Genomic DNA, 22271 nt, shown 5'->3' on the forward strand with positions numbered 1-22271 from the left:
GGATTGACAGAAAAGGGTTGGGGGGCAGAGGGGCGGGGCCTGAGAGGAGCGAGCTAAGGAGCAAATGACCGACTGGGGGTCGAGGTATGAGGGGCGGAGGGGAGGGGGCTGGAGGCTGATGTGGGACTTGAGGGGCTGGACCTAAGGGGAGGGGCGAAGGGGGTGGTGCCTGCGGAAAGGGGCGGTGCTGGGGGCGGGGTTAGGCGCTTAGCGACTGACCAGTTCTAGCCGCAGCCCCAGCCCCTTTTCCCTGAGCCGGTCTGGAGAGCCAGAGCTGGGCGCTCGGAGTCCGCCGTAGATCGAGCCGCTGCCGGAGCTGGAGAGTTCTCCTCGGGGACCAAGAGGGGTTCTCTGAGCTCCGTCCCAGGCAGTCAGGACTGCAGCCACCGCCTTCCTCTTCCTTGCCCTGCCCTGCGCTGCCAGTTGGTTAGTCCCGTCGGTCCAGTCCCGGGTGGCTGCAGTGCCCTCTCAGGTGCTGGCCCCGTGCTCCCGCACTCGGAGGCTTGACTTCGAGAGCAGCGTCCCGAACCCCCCTCCCCAAGTCCTCAGAGCCCCCCAACCAAGGTAGGGGGAGCGCAGGGGCAGAGCGATCTGGGGACGGGGGACGGTATTAGGGAGAATGCGCTGGAGGGATGGGGGGCAACGGAGTCTGGAGGAACTGGGGACATCAGGGTTAGGGAAGGAAGAAGGTCGAAGGCACAGGGTGCTGGATCAGGACCAGGGGGCGTTGGGGAGAGGGGCTCTGGCTGACCGAGAAGATTGGGGGGGGGGCGGTGAGTGCCGGCAGCACACACACCGAGGCTGATTGTACGGGATGGGGATGAGGGCACTATGCCGGCGAAGGGTCTCCAGACCAGGGTAACCTAAGGGAGAGGCCATGTGTGGAGAATCTAAGTATGAAGCAGCCGGAGAATCTGAGAGCAGGTGCTGGAACTTTGGGCTGGGGGGAGGAGGAGGCGAACCTGGGCTCTGTGTGCGGTGGGTGGGGCAGGTTGAAGCTAGACATTGGGACCTGAGTGGGTTGCGGGGAGAGGGCAGTGGTTGGGTCCTACTTCTAAAGCTGGGGCCCCTAATCTGGGCAGAGACGAGAAGAGCTAGAGAGACCTCTGTGCCTTAAGGCTCCAGAGGGTGGAAGGGCAGCTTGGCTCCCTCCCGGCTTTGCTCTCTGTCTTGGGAGTGGCCCCATGGGGGGGGGGGGGCGGGGCTGCCTCCCAGTGGAGACCTTCTGGAGTCCATTGAGGAGGGTGTGGGCGAGACTTCTTTGGGAAGAGGAGGGGAGTTAGCAATGCCAGAGGAGTGGGGTTAGAGATAGAGAGGGGAGTAAAATATTTCGTCTTCCTAGGTATTATTGCCTGAATGTATGTGGCCCTGTGATTGTATATATAGATTTACATGCACGGAGGTGAGTGGGGGGAAGGGGATTTTGATGACTTCTCCATGAGCTCGGTGTCAGAGGGATACTCAGCGGTGGGAGCGGTTCCTTAGGGGGTTCTAGTGAGATGGTCTAGTAAGTTCCTCAAACACTGTACGTCTTCCAAATAGATCACCATTTATTTGGCCAAGAAGACTCCTAGCTCCAAGATCCGGGGTTTTAAGCCATTTCTTTCTGAAACTCAGTTTCTTCATTTGTCAATAGGGTTAATATGATTCCTGCCCTCCTTGCTTCTCTCCATTGCAGAGCTTTGATGAGGCTTATCAGATCATGGGACAAAGGCTAGAAGAGCCAGTTCAGAGATTGGCTAGTACGGCCTATGAGTTAGCAAGCATTTATCAATGTGCTGTATTGAGGAAATGAAGGCAAAATCAGGAGCCTTCAAGGAGTTTACATTTGAATGGGGAAACTTCCCTGGACTCTCAAGTCTCCCTCAAATGGGGGAAACTGACAACTAGAGAGAAGGAAAGTGACTTATCCAAGATCTCCCAGGTAGTAAATGGCAGAGCTGGGGCCTTCAATTCCACAGCCTGCCCTCTTTCTACTGTTCAGTGCTTTGGGTGGAGTAGAAGTGAGTGTCAGCAGCAGCTAGGGAAGGTCATGGCTGCCCTTCCACATCAGCCACAGGGTCAGGGCTGTGCTGGCCTCAGAGTTTCTTCTAATAGCTCCTTATGGGTCTTCCATCCAGGAATCCCACTGGATCTTTTTTGGAGAAGAGACCATAATGGCTCAATTATCTACAGGTCACTTATCTGGCAACCTTAATTCATCCATCAATTTAGCTGAAGCTTTTTGATCTATAGGTATTTTTAGCCTGCACTATATCTCAGGGCTGAACTCATCTATTAGAAGGTAGGCTTCTCTCTCTCTCTCTCTCTCTCTCTCTCTCTCTCTCTCTCTCTCTCTCTGCTCAATTTCTTCCCCAAATTCATGGACTTGAAGTTGAATCACAATGTCACAGTTCAGAGGAACCTTAGAACTCACACAAGTTAGTGACAATCAACCAACAAACCAGAAATCAAGAGAGACATTTAAATATGAAAAAACAGACAGGTATATGAGGGAGGTATGCGATCCAGAGAGAAAAAGGAATAGGTTTTTGCAAGGTCCAAGAGAAGAAATATGTTCTGCCTACAAATAGGGTTGTGAAGCATTTATTAAGCACCTACTACATACTAGACACTAAGCTAACTACCTAGCCAGTTATACAAAGTGAGATAGTCTCTGTCCTGATGGAGTTTACATTCTATTGGGAATCCATCAACCAATAAACATTTATTAAGCACCTGCTATATGTCCAGCACTGCACTACAATGCATTCATTAGTAAGTAAATACATATTAAATCTATCTGCCTATCTATCTATCTATCTGTCTATCTATCTATCTATCTATCTATCTATCTATCTATCTATCCATCTATCCATCTTTCTCCCTTTCCCAAAGCAGATCAGCACCTTCTCTGCAACTAACTTAGAACACTGATAGTGGAGAGGGTGGGGACAGGGTAAATGATCTGCCCAAGGTCACATAGGCAATTATACTTCAGAGACAGGTCATGAACCCAAGCCTTATTGACTCCGCTGCACCATTTTCAAATAATGGATGGATTGAAAACAAATGCACATAGATGGTGATGGCATGGTCCAATTGATATAGAATCAGAAAAGACATGAAGGATGTGGCCCTAAAGGGAGCTTCCTCTGCCCATCTTTGTACCCCTGGTGCTTAACACAGTACCCAGTACATAGTAGGCCCTCAAAAATACTTGGCTGTTGCTAGATTGGCTGAGTAAAGGCTGGCTAGAATAAGCCTTCTGATGAAGTGTCCTTTCTCCCCCACAGGCCAATAATGCCTTTCTACCTGAAATCTCACTTCTTCCTTTGTCTGCCCCTTTCAAATGCTCCCGCATATATTAGATATGGGAGTTATCTGTATTTGCGTCTTCTCCCCCTACTAAACTCTATGCTTTAAGAGGGCAGATGCTGTGTGGGATCTGCTCTAGGATCAAGCATTGTTCAGGGTACACAATAGGCACTCAGTAGATGTTTGAAGGAGGGAAAGAATCTTGCAAGTGGTTCTAGTGTCCTGGAAAGATCAACGACCTGGGATTCAGGACACCTGGGATTTGGGCCCAGGGCTCCCACCGAGTTTCTATGTAACCTCACCTAAGCTATTTTCCTTGTTTGGGCAGCAGTTTTCAATCGTGCACAATGAGGGGTTGGACAAGTTGGCTGCTACGGTACTGTCTAGCTTAAATATTTCATGGAGTGTGCTCACATTCAATAAACTGGAGGTGGAGCCACTGGTGATGACCAGGGGGTGAGGAGACTGCCTCCTGGACCCCATTCTCGTACCCTAGTAGAGAAGGACTCCACTTCAGACAATGGGGGAGGTGGGCACCATTGCCTTAGTCTCCAATGTGATAGTCTCTCCGTCAGTTTCTAAGAGTGGCTCATGTCTCACAAGGCTGTTTATTTCCTATTTAGTACTTTGCCCATGAGGAGGGTATGCAGTCATGAGGGGGTAGTGGCACTTCCATTGGTGGCATGGGATTCTAAAAAGTAGCTGTATGATATTTCTTTTTAATGATAAGATGATTATGATGGTAGGATTTACCTAAAATAGATTTAATCATATTTTATTTTTTTTTGGAGGGGGGAAGGCAGGGCAATTTGGATTAAGTGACTTGACCAAGGTCACATGGCTAGTAAGTGTATCAAGTGTTTGAGGCTGTATTTGAACTCAGGTCCTCCTGACTCCAGGGCCAGTGCTCTATTCACTGCACCACCTAGCCGCCCTGATTATAATTTTTAAAAACACTTCATGAAACAAAACCAGAATTCTATTAGAAAGCACCTGAAATTTTAAAATGAGATCTATTTCTGCCAGTTTTCAACTAGAATGCTTAGTTTTAGAATCGTGGAATGTGAGAAATGAAAAACACCTTAGAACCTAGAATGTCAGAGTTGGAAGGAACCTTGAAAACCATCATGTCCAGTCCTCTGCTTTCACTTATTCCATTCATCTGTGCTTTTATTCATTCCTACATTTAACAAATGTTTTTAAACATCTGCTAGGTACACAATCTTGGACTTGGTGCTCAGGGATGGATAAAATCTGAAAAAGAAACTGGTCTAGTCTCAAAGAGTTTACATTCTAGTAGGCAGACCCAACAGATAATTACCTATTTATTACATGATGAGTGCATAGAAGAGGTACAAAACTGTGTTTGAGATTTCTGCATGGAGCTGTGTTTATTGGCCTGGGAATCCTGAAAGGGGTACCACTTGAAGTGAGCTTTAAAGGATGGCTATTAGGAATTCCAGTGCCGAAAAGGAAAATGAAGATGTTCCAGGTGTAAAAAACAGCCTTGAGAAAAAGTGAGATGAAGACCAGAGGTGAAATTTTCTACTCCAGGTCACAGAATGAATGGCAGAGCTTGAACTAAGCAGAGAAAAGGTCAGGCTTTTCTAATCCCTCATGTTACTGAACCTCAGAAAGATCCAGTACGTTAGAGGTTCTTCATTTTTTTTTGCAGTCAGTCTGCTGAACAGTGCTTTTCAGAATAGTGTTTTTAAAGGCATAATATAAAATATATAGAATTACAGAGAAAACTGATCTATTGAAATAGTTATCAAAATATGAAAAAAATAAGTTATGGTCTCCTCTACAGAAGAGTCATTTGCCTCTGTGCTTAGAATTTTGCTTACAAAGTCTTTCTTCTTATGAAGAGCTTGTTTCTGGCAATTACTTGGCAAAAGGAGAGAGAGGGAGCTTTCAGAATATCTTCAGGCTCATAAACTGGGCCAGATCCTGCTTGGAAGAGAGGGAAGAATCCTGGATGGGCTTCCAGTCTTGGGGATACTGACACCTGAAGGGTCCGGGAATGGAAAGAACTTGGGGATCATTAAGTTCAAACTGTCCTTAACCCAAGGAGGAAACTGAGGCTGGAAGGGCATGATATGCTCAATTCATTCATTCACTCATTCATTCATACATTCTTCATTAATTCATTCTTTTATCCAACATTATTAAGCACCTAATCTGTGGCCAGTACCATCTTAGGTACTATGGGGGATTCACCCTAAGTTTAAGACAAAGTTCTAAGACCCTGAAACAGCTGGTAGTCTGACTGCAGAAATAAATACAACATAGTATAGAATGATGGACCGGATCAATTATAAGCTAAACATTACTTGCTTCACAAATATAAGTAGCAAGACAACTGAAAAATCTGAGGGTCTAAGTGGACTGCAATCTCATATGAGTCAACTGTGGGCTGTGGTGGCTAAGAAATCTATTATGATCTTGGACTGCTTTAAGAGAGATGTGCCATTCAGGATTTGGAGAGGTCCTCTCACTCAGTGTTCTTTTCACCTTGGGGGAGTCAGTAATGGAAGGTGATTGTCATATGCCTTTGACAGTTCTCATCTGGAGTATGGCATTTAGTTGTGGGCTACAGAGTTTAGAAAGGAATTTGATAAGTTAGAGAGTGGCCAGAGGAGAGCAACTAGGTTGGGGAAAGGTCTGAAGTCTGTGTTATATGAGGCTAGAGTGTATGAACTGAGCCTATTTAGCCTGGAAAAGAGAAGACTAGGGGCAGCTGACTGGCATATTCGATGGAGCACTGGAAGCTTAGTAGCTGTGTGATCCTGGGAAAGTCACTTAACTCAGATTGCCTTGAAGGAAAAAAAAGAGAAGACTTAAAGCAAGGACTTTATAAGTGTTTTCAAATTTTGAAGGACTGACCTGTGAAAGAAATCTGTTTGACCCCAGGTCCATAGAGAGGAGCAGTGTGGGGAAGAGGCATTTAATTTAGTCTCTGTGTCCAATAAAAACCTTTCAAACAAGGAGAGTGGAGTGAGTTGCTTTTAGAGTTGTGTGGGAGTGAGGAGGTAGGTGGGTTTCAAACAGAGTTGGGATAATCATTTGTAGGGTATGTTCTTCAAGAGGATTTTTAGTTAGATGTGGTGGGTTGGGTCAGATGACTTTGGAGATCCCTTGTACTGCTGAGATTCTATGCCTTTGCTTAAGCAGAATTGATGAGAATATTGGTCAGTTGGTTATAAATTTATTAAGCCCCCACTATGTGCCAGGCACTAGAGGAACCCTGTGAATCACAGAGTATGTTGGTAGAGTAAGGGACTTCTTAGAGAGAAGCCACAACTCTTCCTTAGAACCGGGGATTGGATGACCCCTGAGGTCTCTTCCAGAAGAGATTCTCAGATCATTAATACAGTAACTTTTCAAAGGCAGCATTCAGAGCCCTGGGGCTCCCCCATTTGGGGTGTCAAGTCTTGTCCCCCTAACCAGGGATTCATTTGCATTAATGCCAACAAGGTAGTAACTACCAGCCTCCTTATTTATGGAGCCAGCAAGAGCAAGTGATGTTTATCTTAGCACATGGGTTTCCAAATTCACAGCTGGGCAGTACCCTGTCTGTCTTTAACATTTCTCAGCCTGCTGCCTGCCAGGTAGCCTGGGCAGCCCCAGGGATGCTTGCTTTCTCAGCTGCCTCTGAATGCCTCAGTAACTCCTGCTAAATTGTCCCCTTGCAATGGAGAAGAACCCCTGAGGGATCTGTCCAAATGTGTTCAACTGGTCTCTTGGCTTTCTTTTTCACCTCTATCAGTTCTCACTATGACAACTGGGAAAGGGCTGGTATTTGAGTCTTTCTCACTTGTCTCCAGGCTTTTTTTCAAGCCTGGTCCACAGAATTGCAGAGTTAAAAGGAATATGTGGGTGTAGGTGGGTGGGGGTGGGACTGGGTTCTGGACTAAACCTGAACAGCTGTAGCCTTCTCTCTTTACAGCTTCCATTCCTTGCTCCAGTATAGTCAACCACTCTCCACCGGTCCCTCATTTCTTCCTTTTTTCATTATTTCCCTTGAGAATCTTAGACCTTTTGTTCTTTCAAATGAATTTTGTTATTTGGTCTAGTTCCATAATTGATATAGAACTGAATCTGTACATTTAATTTAGCAAGTGTCATCATTTGTATTCTATTGACAGGGTCCAGTCACAAGCACTACCCCATAAATTATTTGGAATTTTCTTCATTTAAAAAATTTGATTTTTGGCGCGGCCAGGTAGCACAGCGACTAAGAGCACCGGCTCCAGTGTCGGGGTGACCTGGAGATCAAATCCCGGGCTCAGACACTTAGCACCCATCCAGAAACACCTGGCTGTGTAACCTTGAGCAAGTTACTTAACCCCAATTGCTTAGGGGTGGCCAGGCGGCTCAGCGAGGCTCAGCGAGTAAGAGCACTGGCTCCAGTGTCGGGATGACCTGGATCAAATCTGGGCTCAGATACTCAGCACCACACCCAGAAATAACTGGCCGTGTAACCTGGAGCAAGTTACTTAACCCCGATTGCTTAAAAAAAAATATTTTATTTTATTTTATTTTGTTTTAACATAGTTTACATTTCCCACTTTATCCCATTCTCAGGGTCATTTCTTATTTTAAAAAAAGAAAAAAACCCCCAAACATTCAGCAAAACCAATTTTTAAAGCAATTTTAAAAGCCAGGTGTTATATGGCATATCCCACATCTGTGGACCCCAACTTCTGCACAGGAGTTTGGGGGATGGTGTCGTCTTATATCTCTTTGGGGCCAAACTTGGTCTTTATAATTTTGCAATATTTAGTTTCGGCTGTTTTGTTGTGGTTAATTTGCAGAGGCTTCTGACTTTCCTTTGAGCCACGCCGATTTACTCTGTGTATCTATGCTGTTATATCTAGAAATATCTATATTTATGGTATCTGTATCTATAGATATATGTACGTAGTGGTTTGTATGCTGGCTATGCTGTTTCTCCCATTAGAATGTGGCTTTTCTTGTGTCCCCAGCACCATAGTACGATGCCTGTCTTATAGTCAGCATTTAATAAATGCTTATGGACTTGACTGTGTTTACCTCTAAATTTCTTTTTTTTTTTTTTTTGCTTTTTGTAGGAGGGAAGTTAGGGCAGTTGGGGTTAAGTGACTTGCCCAAGGTCACATGGCTAGTTTTGTGTGAAGTGTCTGAGGCCGAATTTGAACTCAGGTGCTCCTGACTCCACGGTTGGTGCTCTATTCACTGCGCCACCTAGCCGCCCCTCTAAATTTCTTTTATGAATTTTTTTGTAGCTCTCTATTAGTCTTCAGGATATGTTGGTAATTGATTTCCAGATATACATTTTGTAGTTGTTCTAAGTGGAATTTCACTTTCTATTATCTTCTCCTGGGTTTTGTTATTGCTATGTAGAAATGCTATTTATTTTTGCATGTGTTTATTTTGTAAACTTCTCCTTTACTAAATCACTGCTAAATTGCTTTAATAAGTTAATAACTAGCCACGTTGCTAAATATTTTATCTTTCTTAGTTTATTTGCTAATTTTCTATTAATTAATCAAACATCATGTCATCAGCCAATAAAGATAGTTTTATTTCCTCATATTAATGCCTTTAATTTCTCATTCTTGTCTTGTTATAACTAGCATTTCTAGAACTACATCCAGTAATAGCAGGGAATGGGGTCATCCTTGTTTTATTCCTGTATTTGCTGGGAAAGCTTCTAGTGTTTCCCCATTATGTATAATAGTATTTTTTTTTTTGTTTTAGATGTCTACTTTTGACCATATTTTTAAAAAAGGCACTTTTTATGCCTATTTTCTTTTGGGTGTTTAGTGTATGTGGGTCTTGTACTTTGTCAAAAGGATTTTTCTTCGTCTCTTCATATAATCATGTGGTTTTAGATGGTTTTATTTGTGATAGGAATAATTATATTGTTTTCCTAATGTTGAACTATCTTTGCATTTCCAATTTGATTTTGCTGAATCATTTTTTGGCTATATTACGCCAATCTTATTGCCAGTAATTTATTTAAAGTTTTTGAATCAATATTCCTTAATTATATTCATTGGACTACAGCATCTTTCTTTGCTTTGCCCTTCCCTAGTTTATAAAGTAGGACTATATCTTGTAAGAAGAGTTCGATAAGGTGTTTACTTTTTTTCTTTTGGAGGGGGGAAGGTAGGGCAATTGGGGTTAAGTGACTTGCCCAAGGTCACATGACTAGTAAGTGTGTCAAGTGTCTGAGGCCGGATTTAAACTCCAGTCCTCCTGACTCCAGGGTGAATGCTCTATTCACTACACCACCTAGCTGCCCCTTATAGGGTGTTTTCTTTCTTAATATTTGAAAATAATTTGTATCAGTTAGATATCATTCTTAATAAGTTTGATGGCATTCACCTAAAAATCATGTGGACCAGGAGTTATATGTTAGTTCCTTTACAGTTAGCCCAGTTTCTTAGTCTGAAATTTGTCTGTGATCTGTATTTCATGTTGTATTAGTGCAGGTATTTTGCTCTGTATGTTCTACTTCTTTTAAGTTTTCTGGGTTTTTTCTGGGTTTTTCTGGGTTTTTATATTTGTGGGTATTAGGCTCCAATATTTCTCATTTCTTCCCTTTTGTGATTTTACCTTATCTGTTCTCTAGTTTGTTGATTTGATTTTTATCCTCTTTTTAAATTAAGCAAGGGTTTTAAATTTTTTTTCAGCTTTTCCAAGTTGCTTCTAGGTTTCCAGTGGTTTGTGTTTCTGTCTTCAGAAATTAATTTTTGAAAATAAATGAATGAAAAAGTGTCTATCAAGTCCCTGTCCTCAAGGAGCTTATATTCTAAAGAGGGAGGCAACCCACAAAGGGGAGTAGTGGCCAAGGAGGGGCACTTTGGTCCAGAAAGTTACCAGGATGGTGAGTGGGGTCATGGAGGAAGACATTAGTACAAAGTTGATTTGATCTCGGTTCAAGTTTCCAGAAACAGAAGGTGGGGTAGGGAGGAAATAATATCTGTATGGGGGAAAAGTGGTTGCCAAAGTTATGGAGGAGCTGGCTGGAGAGTTCCTTTTCTTCTGTCTTGGTATCCACAGTGCCTTATACAATGCCCGTCATGTAGTAGGTACATAATAAATGCTTCTTGGATTGGGCTGTAAATCAGAGTCCTGACTGAGGGGTATACCTGATCACATTTGGAAAGGATTAGAGAAGAGGGCTCTTGCTGTGGTCAGGGTGGGTATCATGGAGAATGTGGGCTTGAGCTGAAACTTGAAGGATAGACATGGTTGGGAGTAAATGGGCTGGAGAGAGGGAGGGTAGAGCATAAGCTAAGCCTTAGAGCAGGCTTTGGAAAGGCCAAGGGTGGGGAAAGGTTATGAGAGTGATCTAATTGGAGCCGGGGTTCTAGGTGAGGAAGCCAGGAGGAGGGGATTGGTATGGAGAGCCAGGGTGCCTGAATAGAAGCCAAATGGATGATGGCTACAGGTACAAGTGTTGGGATGACCCAAGATATCCCTGGGAGATCCTGGCAGAGGAATCAGAGATTCATAACATAAGGGACCTCATATGGTCTAGGATGACCTCAGAGGTCATCTGGACCCTTTTGCAAAGGAGGTCTGTGAGACTGAGGAGATAAAATGATTCATTGAAAGTCACCTAAGTTTAAGAGTCAGAGGTGGAGTTTGAACCTATCTCCTCTGACTCCACGGCCGGGGGTCTTTCCATTGTATGATACAAGGGTGTTTCTCTGAATGGCACTAGAAGAGGCTATATGTATTTCTGGCTATCCCAGGTGATTGTGTATGTCTCTTACAGATGGCTTCAGTGACAGAAGGAGGAAAAGCTGGGGGTAAAGATGCTTCAGACCAAAACTTTGACTACATGTTCAAGCTGCTCATCATTGGCAATAGTAGCGTTGGGAAGACTTCTTTCCTCTTCCGATATGCTGATGACACCTTCACCCCGGCCTTCGTCAGCACAGTGGGCATTGACTTCAAGGTGAAGACTGTCTACCGCAATGAGAAGAGAGTGAAACTGCAGATCTGGGTGAGTTTTGAATGGCTAGAATTAGAACTAGAATGCTCCCCAAGGGCAGATTGGTCTCTTGGGTCTGGGCAAGAGCCTGATGACAAGTCATTGGGATGTCAACCACAAGTGAATGCGTAGGGCCTGGGTCTAGCCTTTAGGGTCCTTGTGTCAGAGCTGTGGTGATCTATCCAGAGCATCTGGGGTGCTCCCTTCATATATGCAGCTCCAGGAAAGCTACCCTGGATTTGAAATACTCTGTCGATCAATGCCTACTCAAAAACTATAGCTCATGAGCCCCCACTGATGTTCTTCTTTTATTATTATTATTATCAATTATTAGCCAGCCAGAAGATACATTAGTTCAGAACAAAAAAAAAATCTCAAGATTTGTTCTCTGATACCATATGCTATTCTTTGTTCCTGGAATACAGTAGCTAGAAAGACCTTACCCAACAAGAATACTTTATGCTCTTTTAGTGCATAGCCAAGGTTATGAAATACTATACCCAGTTAAGCAATAGCCAGCAAAGTGAACAGAATGTCTGTCTAAGATTAAGTCTATTCCTTTGACTATGCTTGTCTGGTGCCAATTCTGGGTTCAGAGTTCTGACAATTATCTGACTTAAGGTTAGAAAATTCCCTGTAATTCTCATTAAATTACTGCCTATGAGCCTCTGTTCCCAAAACTCATTTCAGGAACTCTGACTCTCTAGAACCTATAGGACCTGTGTGCAGGCCTGCACATAGGCTGGGCTGCCAAGATGAGCTTCAGTCTCCAAGTCCTCTTTGAATGGCATGTGGATGAAACTAGAGGCCAGAGCAAATGAAAGTAGGGAGGCCATCACCATCCACCCCTCCAGAGTTCCTTTATTATACATTTCTTCTAGCAAGAAAGCCTTACTGGTCTTTTTATATTTGCATCCCCAGCACTCAGCACAGTGCCTTACACATAGTAGGCACTTAATATTAATTAGGTTGCATTTTTTTGTCTCTTTCCCCTGCTGACACCACTAGCTGCTAGGGTCTTCCCTCTGAGGTGATCTCCATATACACTGTCTATATCTTGTATGTACCCAGTTATTTACATATTATCTCGCCCATTATAATGTGAGTTCCTGCAGGATGAGGACTATCTTGACATTTCTTTGTATCCCAAGCATTTAGCCTAGGGCCTAGCACATAGTAGGTACTTGGTAAATGTTTTTGACTGCCCCAATTGAGAAAGGAAGACTCTAGGAGAATGTGGTGACTGTCTTCAAGTGCTAGGAAGGCTGTCATGGAAGAGTCATTGGACTTGACAGACCTTGAGGGTGGGATGAAGAGAACTGGTAGGCAGATTTGATGTAAGTTACAACTTGCTAATGGGAGCTGTCCCAAGGTACAGGAGGCTGCCATCAGAGGCCATGAGCTCCCCCTCCTTGGAGGTCTTCAAGCAAAGGTTATAAGGGGAGGTTGTAAAGACAATGATTGGACTAGATGGGTTCTAAGGTCTCCGCTAATACTGAGATTCTACATGTCTGTGATTGTGTGACTCAGCTCTTGAGGACCAAAGCTTCATTCTCCACTGTTTCTCCTCCCCTCCCCCATCTGCCTAGGACCATAGTAGGTACCCAACAAGGACTTATTACTTGATGTCCTTTCATTAGAAAGGTCTTTATTAATCCCAGATAGGCTAGTGATCAGATGGCCCCTGCCTTCTGGAAGGTGACAGTCTCAGAACCAGGCTCCCCTGCTGTCTTCTCTTTTCCAGTTGTCAACAACCAATCATAGTGCAATTCAGCAAAACCTTGTTAAGCTACTGTGGTGCCCAAGGCCCTGTGTCTAGCATGGTGTGGGGGTATAGAGGTGAATAAGCCACACCCTGTCCTCAAGGAAGTCACAGTGCTAGTAGGGGAAAGAGGAGGTAGAGTGGCACATAGACATAGCCCTGGATTTGGGGTCAGAATACTTCGATTAAAATCTTCTAATAACTACCTATGTGACCTTAGAGAAATTCCTTAGTCTCTCTGAGTGGGTCTCAGTTTCCTCATCTGTAAGGAGGTTGGGCTAGATTCCTTCTAAGGCACCTTATAGTTCTAAATCTGTGCTCCTGTATCCCTGTGATAAGTCAGTGCAGCCTATGAGTCTCAACTTCTCCATCTATAAAATGAGGACTAGATGGAAGTCCCTTCCAACTTTGGAGCCTGGAATCATAAAACAGATTGACAAATTCCAGACAGTGCTGAGAACATTCATATTTACCTGGAAACCATGTCAGCCCTGTGGTGGAGAGGCAGTGTGGTGTAATGGTTATATTACAGGACTTGGAGTCAGGAAGACCTGAGTTCCAGTCCATATCAGACACTTCCTAGCTGTGTGTCCCTGTGAAAGGAACTTCAACTTTCTGGGCCTCAGTTTCCTCATTTCTAAAATTGAAGAGGTTGGGCTCTATGACCTCTGAAGTCTCTTCTGGCTCTAAATCTATTATCCATACTGAGTCTGAGGATAGAATGTAAATTTATTGAGACAAGGGGACCATCTTACTTTTATCTTTGTATTTGCAGTATCTAGTACTTAGGAGATTAATCAATGCGTGATGATGAGGATGATGATGATGATGTGTGTTGACTGTTTTTGACAGTGAAGGAAAGGGATTAATTCTCTCAATGTACTGGTCAAGTTACTCGCCCAAGGTCACACAACTAGTAAAGGTTGGAGCTGGTTGGGTTTCAACAGGCTGTTCTGGGTATGGGGGGGGTAGGGGGATGGCTCTGGGGGCACTGAATGAGAGCTTTGCACAATTCCAAAACTTTTTGCTTGTTGTTTCATGGGATGCTGGATTTAGAGTAGAGAATGACCTTAGAGGTCATCAAATCCAACCTCCTAATTATACAGAGGAGGAAACTGAGGCATAGAGAGGTTAGGTGACTTACCCAAATTCATATAAGTAGTAAGTGGTAAAGCTGGTACTTGAACCCAGGCCCATTGTAACACACACACACACACACACACACACACACACACATACACACACATTCTATGTGTATTTGTGGCTATCTAACTTCTCCCTCTACACCAGACTTCCTACTCACATGGCTAGAAGGGGCTAGTTCCTTCTAAGAGGGCCAACTCTCCCCTTATCCCTTGATTTCCCTGGTACTGGGTCATTGCTTGTCATTCCCATTCTCACTTCTCAAGAACAGGAGAGTGACCCCCCAGGGAGTGACAGGAATCTTCTTCCAACTAGCCCTTATACAGATCTCAGAGTAGGATGCAAGCAAATACGTTGGCTCCCCCAGGAGGCGTCACAGCTGCTCCCCACACATACAAACCTACAGGCCCCCTGCAGGCTTCTCCCACCCCTCTGCCTGCTCCAGCAGGGCTTGGCAGCCACTTCCAGTGAATTGTTCAATTATCACTCAGCCAGATGGCTTCATGTGTCTCTCCCTAAAGGGAGAAGTTTCTGGAAGGCAGAAGGAAAAGGAGGAAAAGGACTTAATGGTATTGTGGGAAGATCCTGGGATCTGGAGGTGCAGTACCTATGTTCAAATTCTCAAATTCTAGATAAGTTACTTCTTAGCTCTGGGACTCTGAAAAAGTCAGTTTTCCTCAGTTTTCTTGTCTGTCAAAGAGAAGGAAAAATATATAATGTAGTTCACAGTTTGGTTATGAGACTCGAAGGAGATCATGACTGTGATGTAAGTGCTCTGGAAATTATAAGGTGTCATAAATGGCAGCCTTGATTATTTCTATCTGTCTGTCCACCTCTGTTTGTTTGGGGCAAGACCTGGGCTTTCATTTCTTTGGGGAATTTCAACTATGTAAACTCCCTACACCGATGCGGATTGTTACTTTTTCTATAACATGTCATCTTTGTACCTGAGACACAGGAAGAAGAATGAATGACCCAGAACGGCACTGCCAGTGTGTTGGAGGCAAAGCCAGAGCCCAGGTCTTCCCTGAGTCCCTGGCTGGCTCTCTAATCATTCTACCACACTGCCTTTCATTATGTCCACCGTTGTCATTGATCTGATATCGTCTGCCACTATGGGTGAACTTCAAACAGTTCTCAGGCATGGTTGGGGGGAAGTTGTAACCATTGATAGAAGTTCAAATGGAGTAGTACTAATGGAGGGCTCATGTCTAGAGTGAGGGGGTCTGATCACCCCCACTGGCCTCTGTTTCCCAACCACATTTGGAATACAGGTTTCTGTTGTGGCTGCCCCAGTTTAGAGAGCTGTTGTTAAGCTGGACAGTGCCTAGAAGATAGTAGCCCTCAAGGAAAAAGAACTAGAGGTTGGACCCTAACAGAAGAGTCTGGGAAAGGGAAAATGGAGAAGAACGGGAGAGACGTCTTCAAGTACCAGAAAGGCTGTCCTATGGAAGAGTGATAGATTTCTTCTGCTTGACCCTGGAGGACAGAGTGAACAGTGCAGGGCTGGGGAGGGACTTTGCAGAGAGGCTAATTTTGGCTTAGTATTGGGAAAACAATGAGATGGATTCTGAAGTTGAGTAGGTTCTCTTGGAGAAAACAGTTTTCCACCATCAAAGATTTTTAAGCAATGGGCAGATGAGCCTCCCCTCCCCCAGGTTATTGTGGGAAAATTCCTGCTCAGGTATAGATTGGGCTAGACCCTGGGCAAGTTACTTCCCTCTCTGTACCTCAGAGGTTAGACTAAGGTCCCTTTCAATTCTGTGCTGCGATCCTATGATGCTGTCACTTACTTTACTTCCCTTGATCTCAGTTTCCTCACCTGTAAAATGAGGGGGGTAGGGGTTGGGTTAGGTGATCTCTGAGGTCCCTTCTAGAACTCAGGTCCTATGAGATGATCTCTTAGAATCCCAATGCCCTTCCACCTCTGATACTCTAGGCCTCTTTCTCTAACCCCCTTCATCTCTGATGTTTCCCTTCTTCCATGAGGAGCTGTTTTCTCTCCACCTTCCCCCCAGCTGCCTCAGTTCCTGGGGAAGTTAATTACATATCAGAGAAGAGAACATCCTCACCCTTGGGGCAGAGGGGAGGCCTCATTACCTGGGAGAGAGCCAGTGATTGGGAGAGAGCCAGGGAGCACACACAAGGATGGAGAGAGGCTTGGCAACCTCTGAGCCATCAGCCTCAGCTCAGGTCTGTGTACAGGCTGCTTAGCAACAGAACAGAGTTCCCACAGGGAGGGGAGGTGGGGAGAAATTAGGGGAGAAAGAGGAGAGGAAGGGGAAGGGAGAAGAGGGGAAAGGGGAAGGGGAATCAAAGGAACAGAGTGAGGATGAAGAGGGGAGGGGTATCAGGAGGAAGAGGAGGAGGGAGAAAGGAGAGGAAGGAAAAGGAGAGGAAGGGTGAGGAAGAGAAAAGGAGGAGGAGGGAGCCGAAGGGAGAAGAGGGGAAGGAGGAAGTGGAGAAAGGGGAGGAGAGTGAGGGTAAGGAGGGGAGGAGAATAGTGAGGGGGAGGAGGGTAGTGAAGGGGAGGAGGAGAGAATGGGAAGGAGAGGGAAAAGAAGAGAAAGGAGAAGAGAAAAGTGGAGGGAGGGAGAGAAGGAGGGAGGGGAAGAGAAAGGGAGGAGGGAGATGAAGGGGGAGGGGAAGGGAGAAGGGAGGAGGGTAGGAGGGAGTAGAGATGGAATGGAAGGGAGAGGAGGGGAGGGGGAGGAGGGCTCTCAGCAGCTTCTGAATAGTGCTGGAGTTGGCTACAGCTAGAGAGAAGGTGGCCCTGGGAACGGGCTTTTGCAGAATTCAATTACAATTAAAATTTAACAAACATGTATTAAGTACTGATTGTGTGCAAAGCTCTGGAGACTAAGACAAGGCCAGCTGTATCACACTTGGTGTTCCATCTTCCATCTCCATGCTTCTGCAGGAGCTGTTCCCCATGCTGGATTGCAGCCCCTTCTCACCTCTGCCTCTCAGATTCTCTAGCTTCGTTCAAAACTTGGTTTGAGTCAATCAGTCAATATGCATTTATTAAACTCCTACCGCATGCCAAGCACTGACTGCACTGAGGACTGGGGATGCAAAGAAAGACAAAAAGCCCATTCCTGCCCTCAGGGAGCTCACTGTCTTAATGGGGGAGAGGGATAAGGTACAAACACCTGTGGACAAACGAGATAGATGTAGGCAGAGGGAAGGCATTAGGGTTAGGGAGCACTGGGAGAGGCTTCTTGCAGAAAGCAGGAGATGTTAGCTGAGACTTGAGGGAAGGGATCTGTGGCAAGAGATCTTTTCTGATCCCCTCAGGAACTCACACGCTCTCCCCCAAAAGGACTTTGAGGTGAGTTTGTGTAAATATAATTTCTTATCTGAATACTTGTTTCTCTCCCAAAAGAACATAAGATCATTGAGGGCAGGGATTGATTCATTTTCTTCTTTGTGCTCTAGAGTCTAGCAGCAGGGGGCACTTGTAATGATTGTTGATTGATTAATTAGGAGGCTGTAAAGAAATGAGGTTGGACTATATGGCCTCTGAGTTTCCTTCAAGCTTGAAAAAATTAGATCCTACCAGAGATAGTGGGTTAAAATTAGCCCTTAGACAACAAGCATTTATGAAGCACCTACTGTGTGCCAGCCACTGTATTGGATGCTAGGGAAAGGCTAATATATAATCCCTTGCTTTCAAGGAGTTTTATTCTGGGGGAAAGATAACATGCAAACAACGAGGCAACTAAGTATTGCAGGAGATAGAGTGATAGAGTGGAGCAGGAAATAAGGAAGAGTTGAATTCAAATCTGGCCTCAGACTCTGACTAGCTTTGCAATCCTGGGCAAGTGACTTAGGTTCTGTGTGCCTCAGTTTCTTTTATGTAAAATGGGGATAATAATAGCACCTACCTCTCAGGGATTATCGTAAAGTTCGAATGAGATAATATTTGTAAAGTGCTTTGTAAATCTTTATATAAATATCTGTCATTAACTCCTAATATACAAGATTATATAGAATGCAAACTCAAGTAATCTCAGAGAGAAGGCACCAGCATTAAGGGGGATTGGGAAAGGCATCTTGCAGAAGGTGGGACTTTAGCTTTCTCCACAGCCCCCACCTTGTCCCTACCCAGGAAGGCTAGATGTGGCTAATTAAGATGAAAGAGCAGGTGTGGAGGCAGGACACTGAAAATCTTGCCATTTCCCTTCCACGGCTGGAGTTTCCTGCAAGAAGGGACAGACTTAATTGGGATTCCGAGGGTAGCATTAATAACAGAAGCTGTCCCAATTAGCTACATATCTCCTTCTTCCATCTCAGTCAGTGCCCAGTATATAAGGCTTTAGTCATCAACTAATAGATCATTTTCTCCTCCCACCTAACCTTTTATGTCTGGTCGCTCTCCTTCCTCCATTAGGTTAGGGGGAGCAGTCACAAAGCACTCTCATCTCTTTTCCTTGTTCAGATAGTCAGCAAGCATTTATTAAGTTCTTACTATATGCTAAGCATTAAGGATACAAAGAAAGGCAGTTGCCACCCCCAGCTGTCTCTGGTCTCAAAGAGCTCATATTCTAAAGGGGGGGCAGGGAGAACCTCCCAGTAAATAACTAGGTTGGAAGCCAATCTCAAAGGGGAAGGCATCGTAAATGAGGAAGACTGGGGAAGACCTCCTGTAGAAAGTGGGACTTTAGCTGGGGATTGGAGGAAGCCAGGGATGGCAGGAGGTAAAGATGAGGAAGGGGAGATTCCAGGAGAAGGGGACAGCCATAGAAAATGCTTGGAGGCAGGACCTGGAGTGTCCAGTGCTAGGAATACAAGAAGGCCAGTGTCACTGGATGGTAGAGTTCATGGAAGTGGGGGAAACAGTCTTTCCATTTCCCTTAACACACACAAACTACCTTGGACAGTTCTCTGCCTCCAGAATGTTCCCTCCTCCTACCTCCATGCCTTTGCTTCATTGTTCCCTGTGGCCACAGTTTTACTTTCTTCCCCATCTTTTAAACTCTTCCCCATCCTTCAAAGCCCACATTAAATGCCGCCTCCTGGAGGAAGATTTTTTTTTTTATCTCTTATAAGTAATGATTGCCTCAAATGCACTAATCACATTATATTATATGTTACAGTTTCCTTGACTTTTGTCTTATTTTTCTACTAGACTCAGCTCCCCAAAATCAGGCACTGGGACTTATCTAGACTTTCTACCTCCCCCCAGTACTGAATAATGTTGTGCTTCATTTTTCTGTAATTTTTTTTCATTTATTTTCTGTATTTTCAGTCATTTGATAAGTATTTGTTAATTGAATGGGCCACAATTTCTATATCTATCAAATTGATATAAAAATCTCCCACCTGGGGCTGTTGTGAGGATCAGTGAGTCAGTCAACAAGTATTTATTAAATGTTTAGTATTTACCAGGCACTGTGCTGATTAATGGAAATACAAATATAAGCAAAAAAACAGACAGTCTTTGCCTACAAGGAGCTTACATTCTAATGAAGAAGACAGTACATAAAAAGGAGCTGAAAAGTTGTGGGAGGAGGGAGAAAGAAGGTACCAGGCTTGGGCATGATGGAGAAATCCAGAGGAGTGCCACCTGGTGGTAAATGAAGAGATTACTGGCCTGGATGCCCTCCTAAAATAAGGTCAGTTGAGAGACTAGATGGGAAATTCCATTGTTAATGGAAAAGCACTTTATAAATTGTAAAAGATCATAAAAAGTGAGATATTAGTGTCAGTTTTCATTTTTCAAAATGTTTATTGATTTCTTCTGTTCTTATATCATTTTCATTTTCCATTCCTCTCCTTCATCCAGAGGACCAAAAGAAAGAGGGGAAAGAACAGGCAAGCAAAACTAATCAAAACATCTGCCAAGAGGGAGATGTTTTCACATATCTCTTCTTCGGGGCCAAACTATGACATTGTATATAAATCATTTATTTTTATTAATTCCAAACAGTCCAATCCATCAAATAGCTACTACGTGTCAGGTACTGTGCCAGAGTCTGGGAGTGCAAAGAAACAGTCACTGCCCTCAGGGAACTTACATTCTACTGGAGGGTTACAGCATGTAGACAGATAATTGTATATCCAATTATTTGAGGAGAAGGGAGGAAGCAAGCACTGAGCTACTGCAGAGGACAGAAAAAGAAAAGCTTCTTATAGGAGGTGATACTTTGAAGCAAGTCACAGATACTAACAGGCAGAGGGAGGGGAAAAGAACACTTATCAGGGATACATCTCATACACAGAAGTAGCAGCTGGAGTTCCAAGTCTGGGGACTGGCAAGTGAGCCAGTGTGGGTACCATATTGAGCGTGTGAAGGAGAGTAGTATGTAATAAACCTGGGAAGGTTAGTGGAAGTCAGACAATGAAGAGTTTGAATGCCAAACTGAAGAGTTGGGTCATGTTATCCTTGAATCGATAGGGAGTCATTGGAGCTTTTTGAGATGGAGAGTAATATGGTTAGAATTGTGATTTTGGAAAATTATTTTGGCAGATGTTTAGAGAATGGATCAGAGAGCTTTAAGGTTGAATGTTGAGAGTTCAGTTAGAAGGCTGCTTCAATATACCAGCCAAGAGGAGATGAGACCCTGAACTGGAGAGGGTGGGGTGGTAGTGGAGAGAAGAAATACACAGACTTAGGAAGCACAGGACTTGGCAAGTTACTGGATATGGGGAATAAGGGAGAGGGGAAAGCCCAGGATAAGTTTGGGGTCAGGAACCTGAGTCACTGGAGTGGTGGTGCCTTCAACACAGTATAAGAGGGGATGGATTTCAGGGAGAAGACATGTTGAATTTGAGAAGCTGATGGGCCCTAGAGGTGGACCAGGAGGCAGGTGATATAGTACGGGAGCTCAAGAGAGAAATATGGGATGGACATGCAGATCTATGAGTGACTGGCATAGAGATGATGCTTAAATCTATAGGAGCTAATGAGAGAGAATAGGGAGCCTTGGGAGACATCCACAGTTATGGAATAATAAGAAAAGGAGACTGAGGAGTGGTCAGACAAGTAGGAAGGGGAAGGGGTTATGTATTTATATAATACCTACTATGTAGTAGGTACTATGCTAAAATAATATTTTACAAATATTATCTCACTTGATCCTCACAAGAATCCTATGAGGTAGGTACTGTTATCCCCATTTTACAGTTGAGGAAATTGAGACAAACAGAAGTTAAATGACTTGCCCAGGGTCACACAGCTAGTAAATATCTGAGGCTGGATTTGAACACACATCTTCCTAACTCCAGGCTCAGCACTCTATCCATTACACCATAAGCTGCCTCAAGAAAAGACCTTATTCTAATTGTCCAGACCGGATAGATCACAAACCCAAAGAGGAGGGAGTATTTGGGTGGTGAAAGTGGTCAGCTGTGTCAAAGGCTGCCAAGAGGTCAAGAAGGTTGAGAATTGAGAAAAAGCCACTGGATTCATCAGTCAGTGAACAAGCATCTAATTATATGTTTACTATGTAAGTGTCAAACATAGTCCTAAGTACTGGGAATAGAAACAGAAAGAAGATGAATGTCGGAGTCCCTGTCCTCAAGGAGGTTACATTCTTATAGGGGAAGACAGCATATAAAAGAAATCAGAATGGAATAGGGGAAGAAGGAGGAAATCCCATGGAGATAAGTCAGCAGTGTAACTGAAGAGGGATGAAGACATTTTTGGCCTGGGCTTCCTCCTCATGTTGAATATTCTGGGAGGAACCAGCCAATCAGAAATAAAGCATGGTTTCTATCTCAGATGGAAGATGGTGTACTATAGGTACAGAATGAGGCATATATTTTTAAACATAGTAACATTGATTTGTTTTTGTTGATGGCACTTATTTGTTATAAGGAAAGGTTCTAATTTGGGGTGGGGAAGATGTATGGAGAGTTACTGGAAAATGACAGATTTTAAGTGCATTAATAAAAATTTTTAAAGAAAAGTATTTGTATAGCCCAAACTGCTGTAGAAATTCCCAGCTTTGCCACTGACTATCTGTGTGACCATGGCAAGATACAAGCTCTCTGAGCCTCCAGGGAGTTCCTTCCCTGTAGATGAAGGGCTGGCCTCTAAGGCTCCTTCTTTTTCTAGATCTGATTGTTAATTCT

At 44.1% G+C, this 22271-nt stretch overlaps 1 protein-coding gene across 1 annotated transcript in view; it reads left to right on the forward strand.

The window, feature by feature from the left end:
* The first annotated feature begins 249 nt into the window (after nt 1-249).
* The window catches only part of LOC138164985 (ras-related protein Rab-3B), a 57241-nt gene continuing 35219 nt past the window's right edge, over nt 250-22271 (forward strand). Inside the window, exons 1-2 of the mRNA XM_069093006.1 lie at nt 250-564; nt 11069-11299. Coding sequence (XP_068949107.1) covers nt 11069-11299 — 231 coding nt within the window. The 5' untranslated portion in view covers nt 250-564. The remainder of the gene's footprint in view (nt 565-11068; nt 11300-22271) is intronic.

This window comes from Petaurus breviceps, unplaced genomic scaffold, assembly GCF_028583685.1.
Source record: "Petaurus breviceps papuanus isolate PSGF00001 unplaced genomic scaffold, PetGlider_PUasm1.0 207, whole genome shotgun sequence".
Taxonomy (NCBI): domain Eukaryota; kingdom Metazoa; phylum Chordata; class Mammalia; order Diprotodontia; family Petauridae; genus Petaurus; species Petaurus breviceps.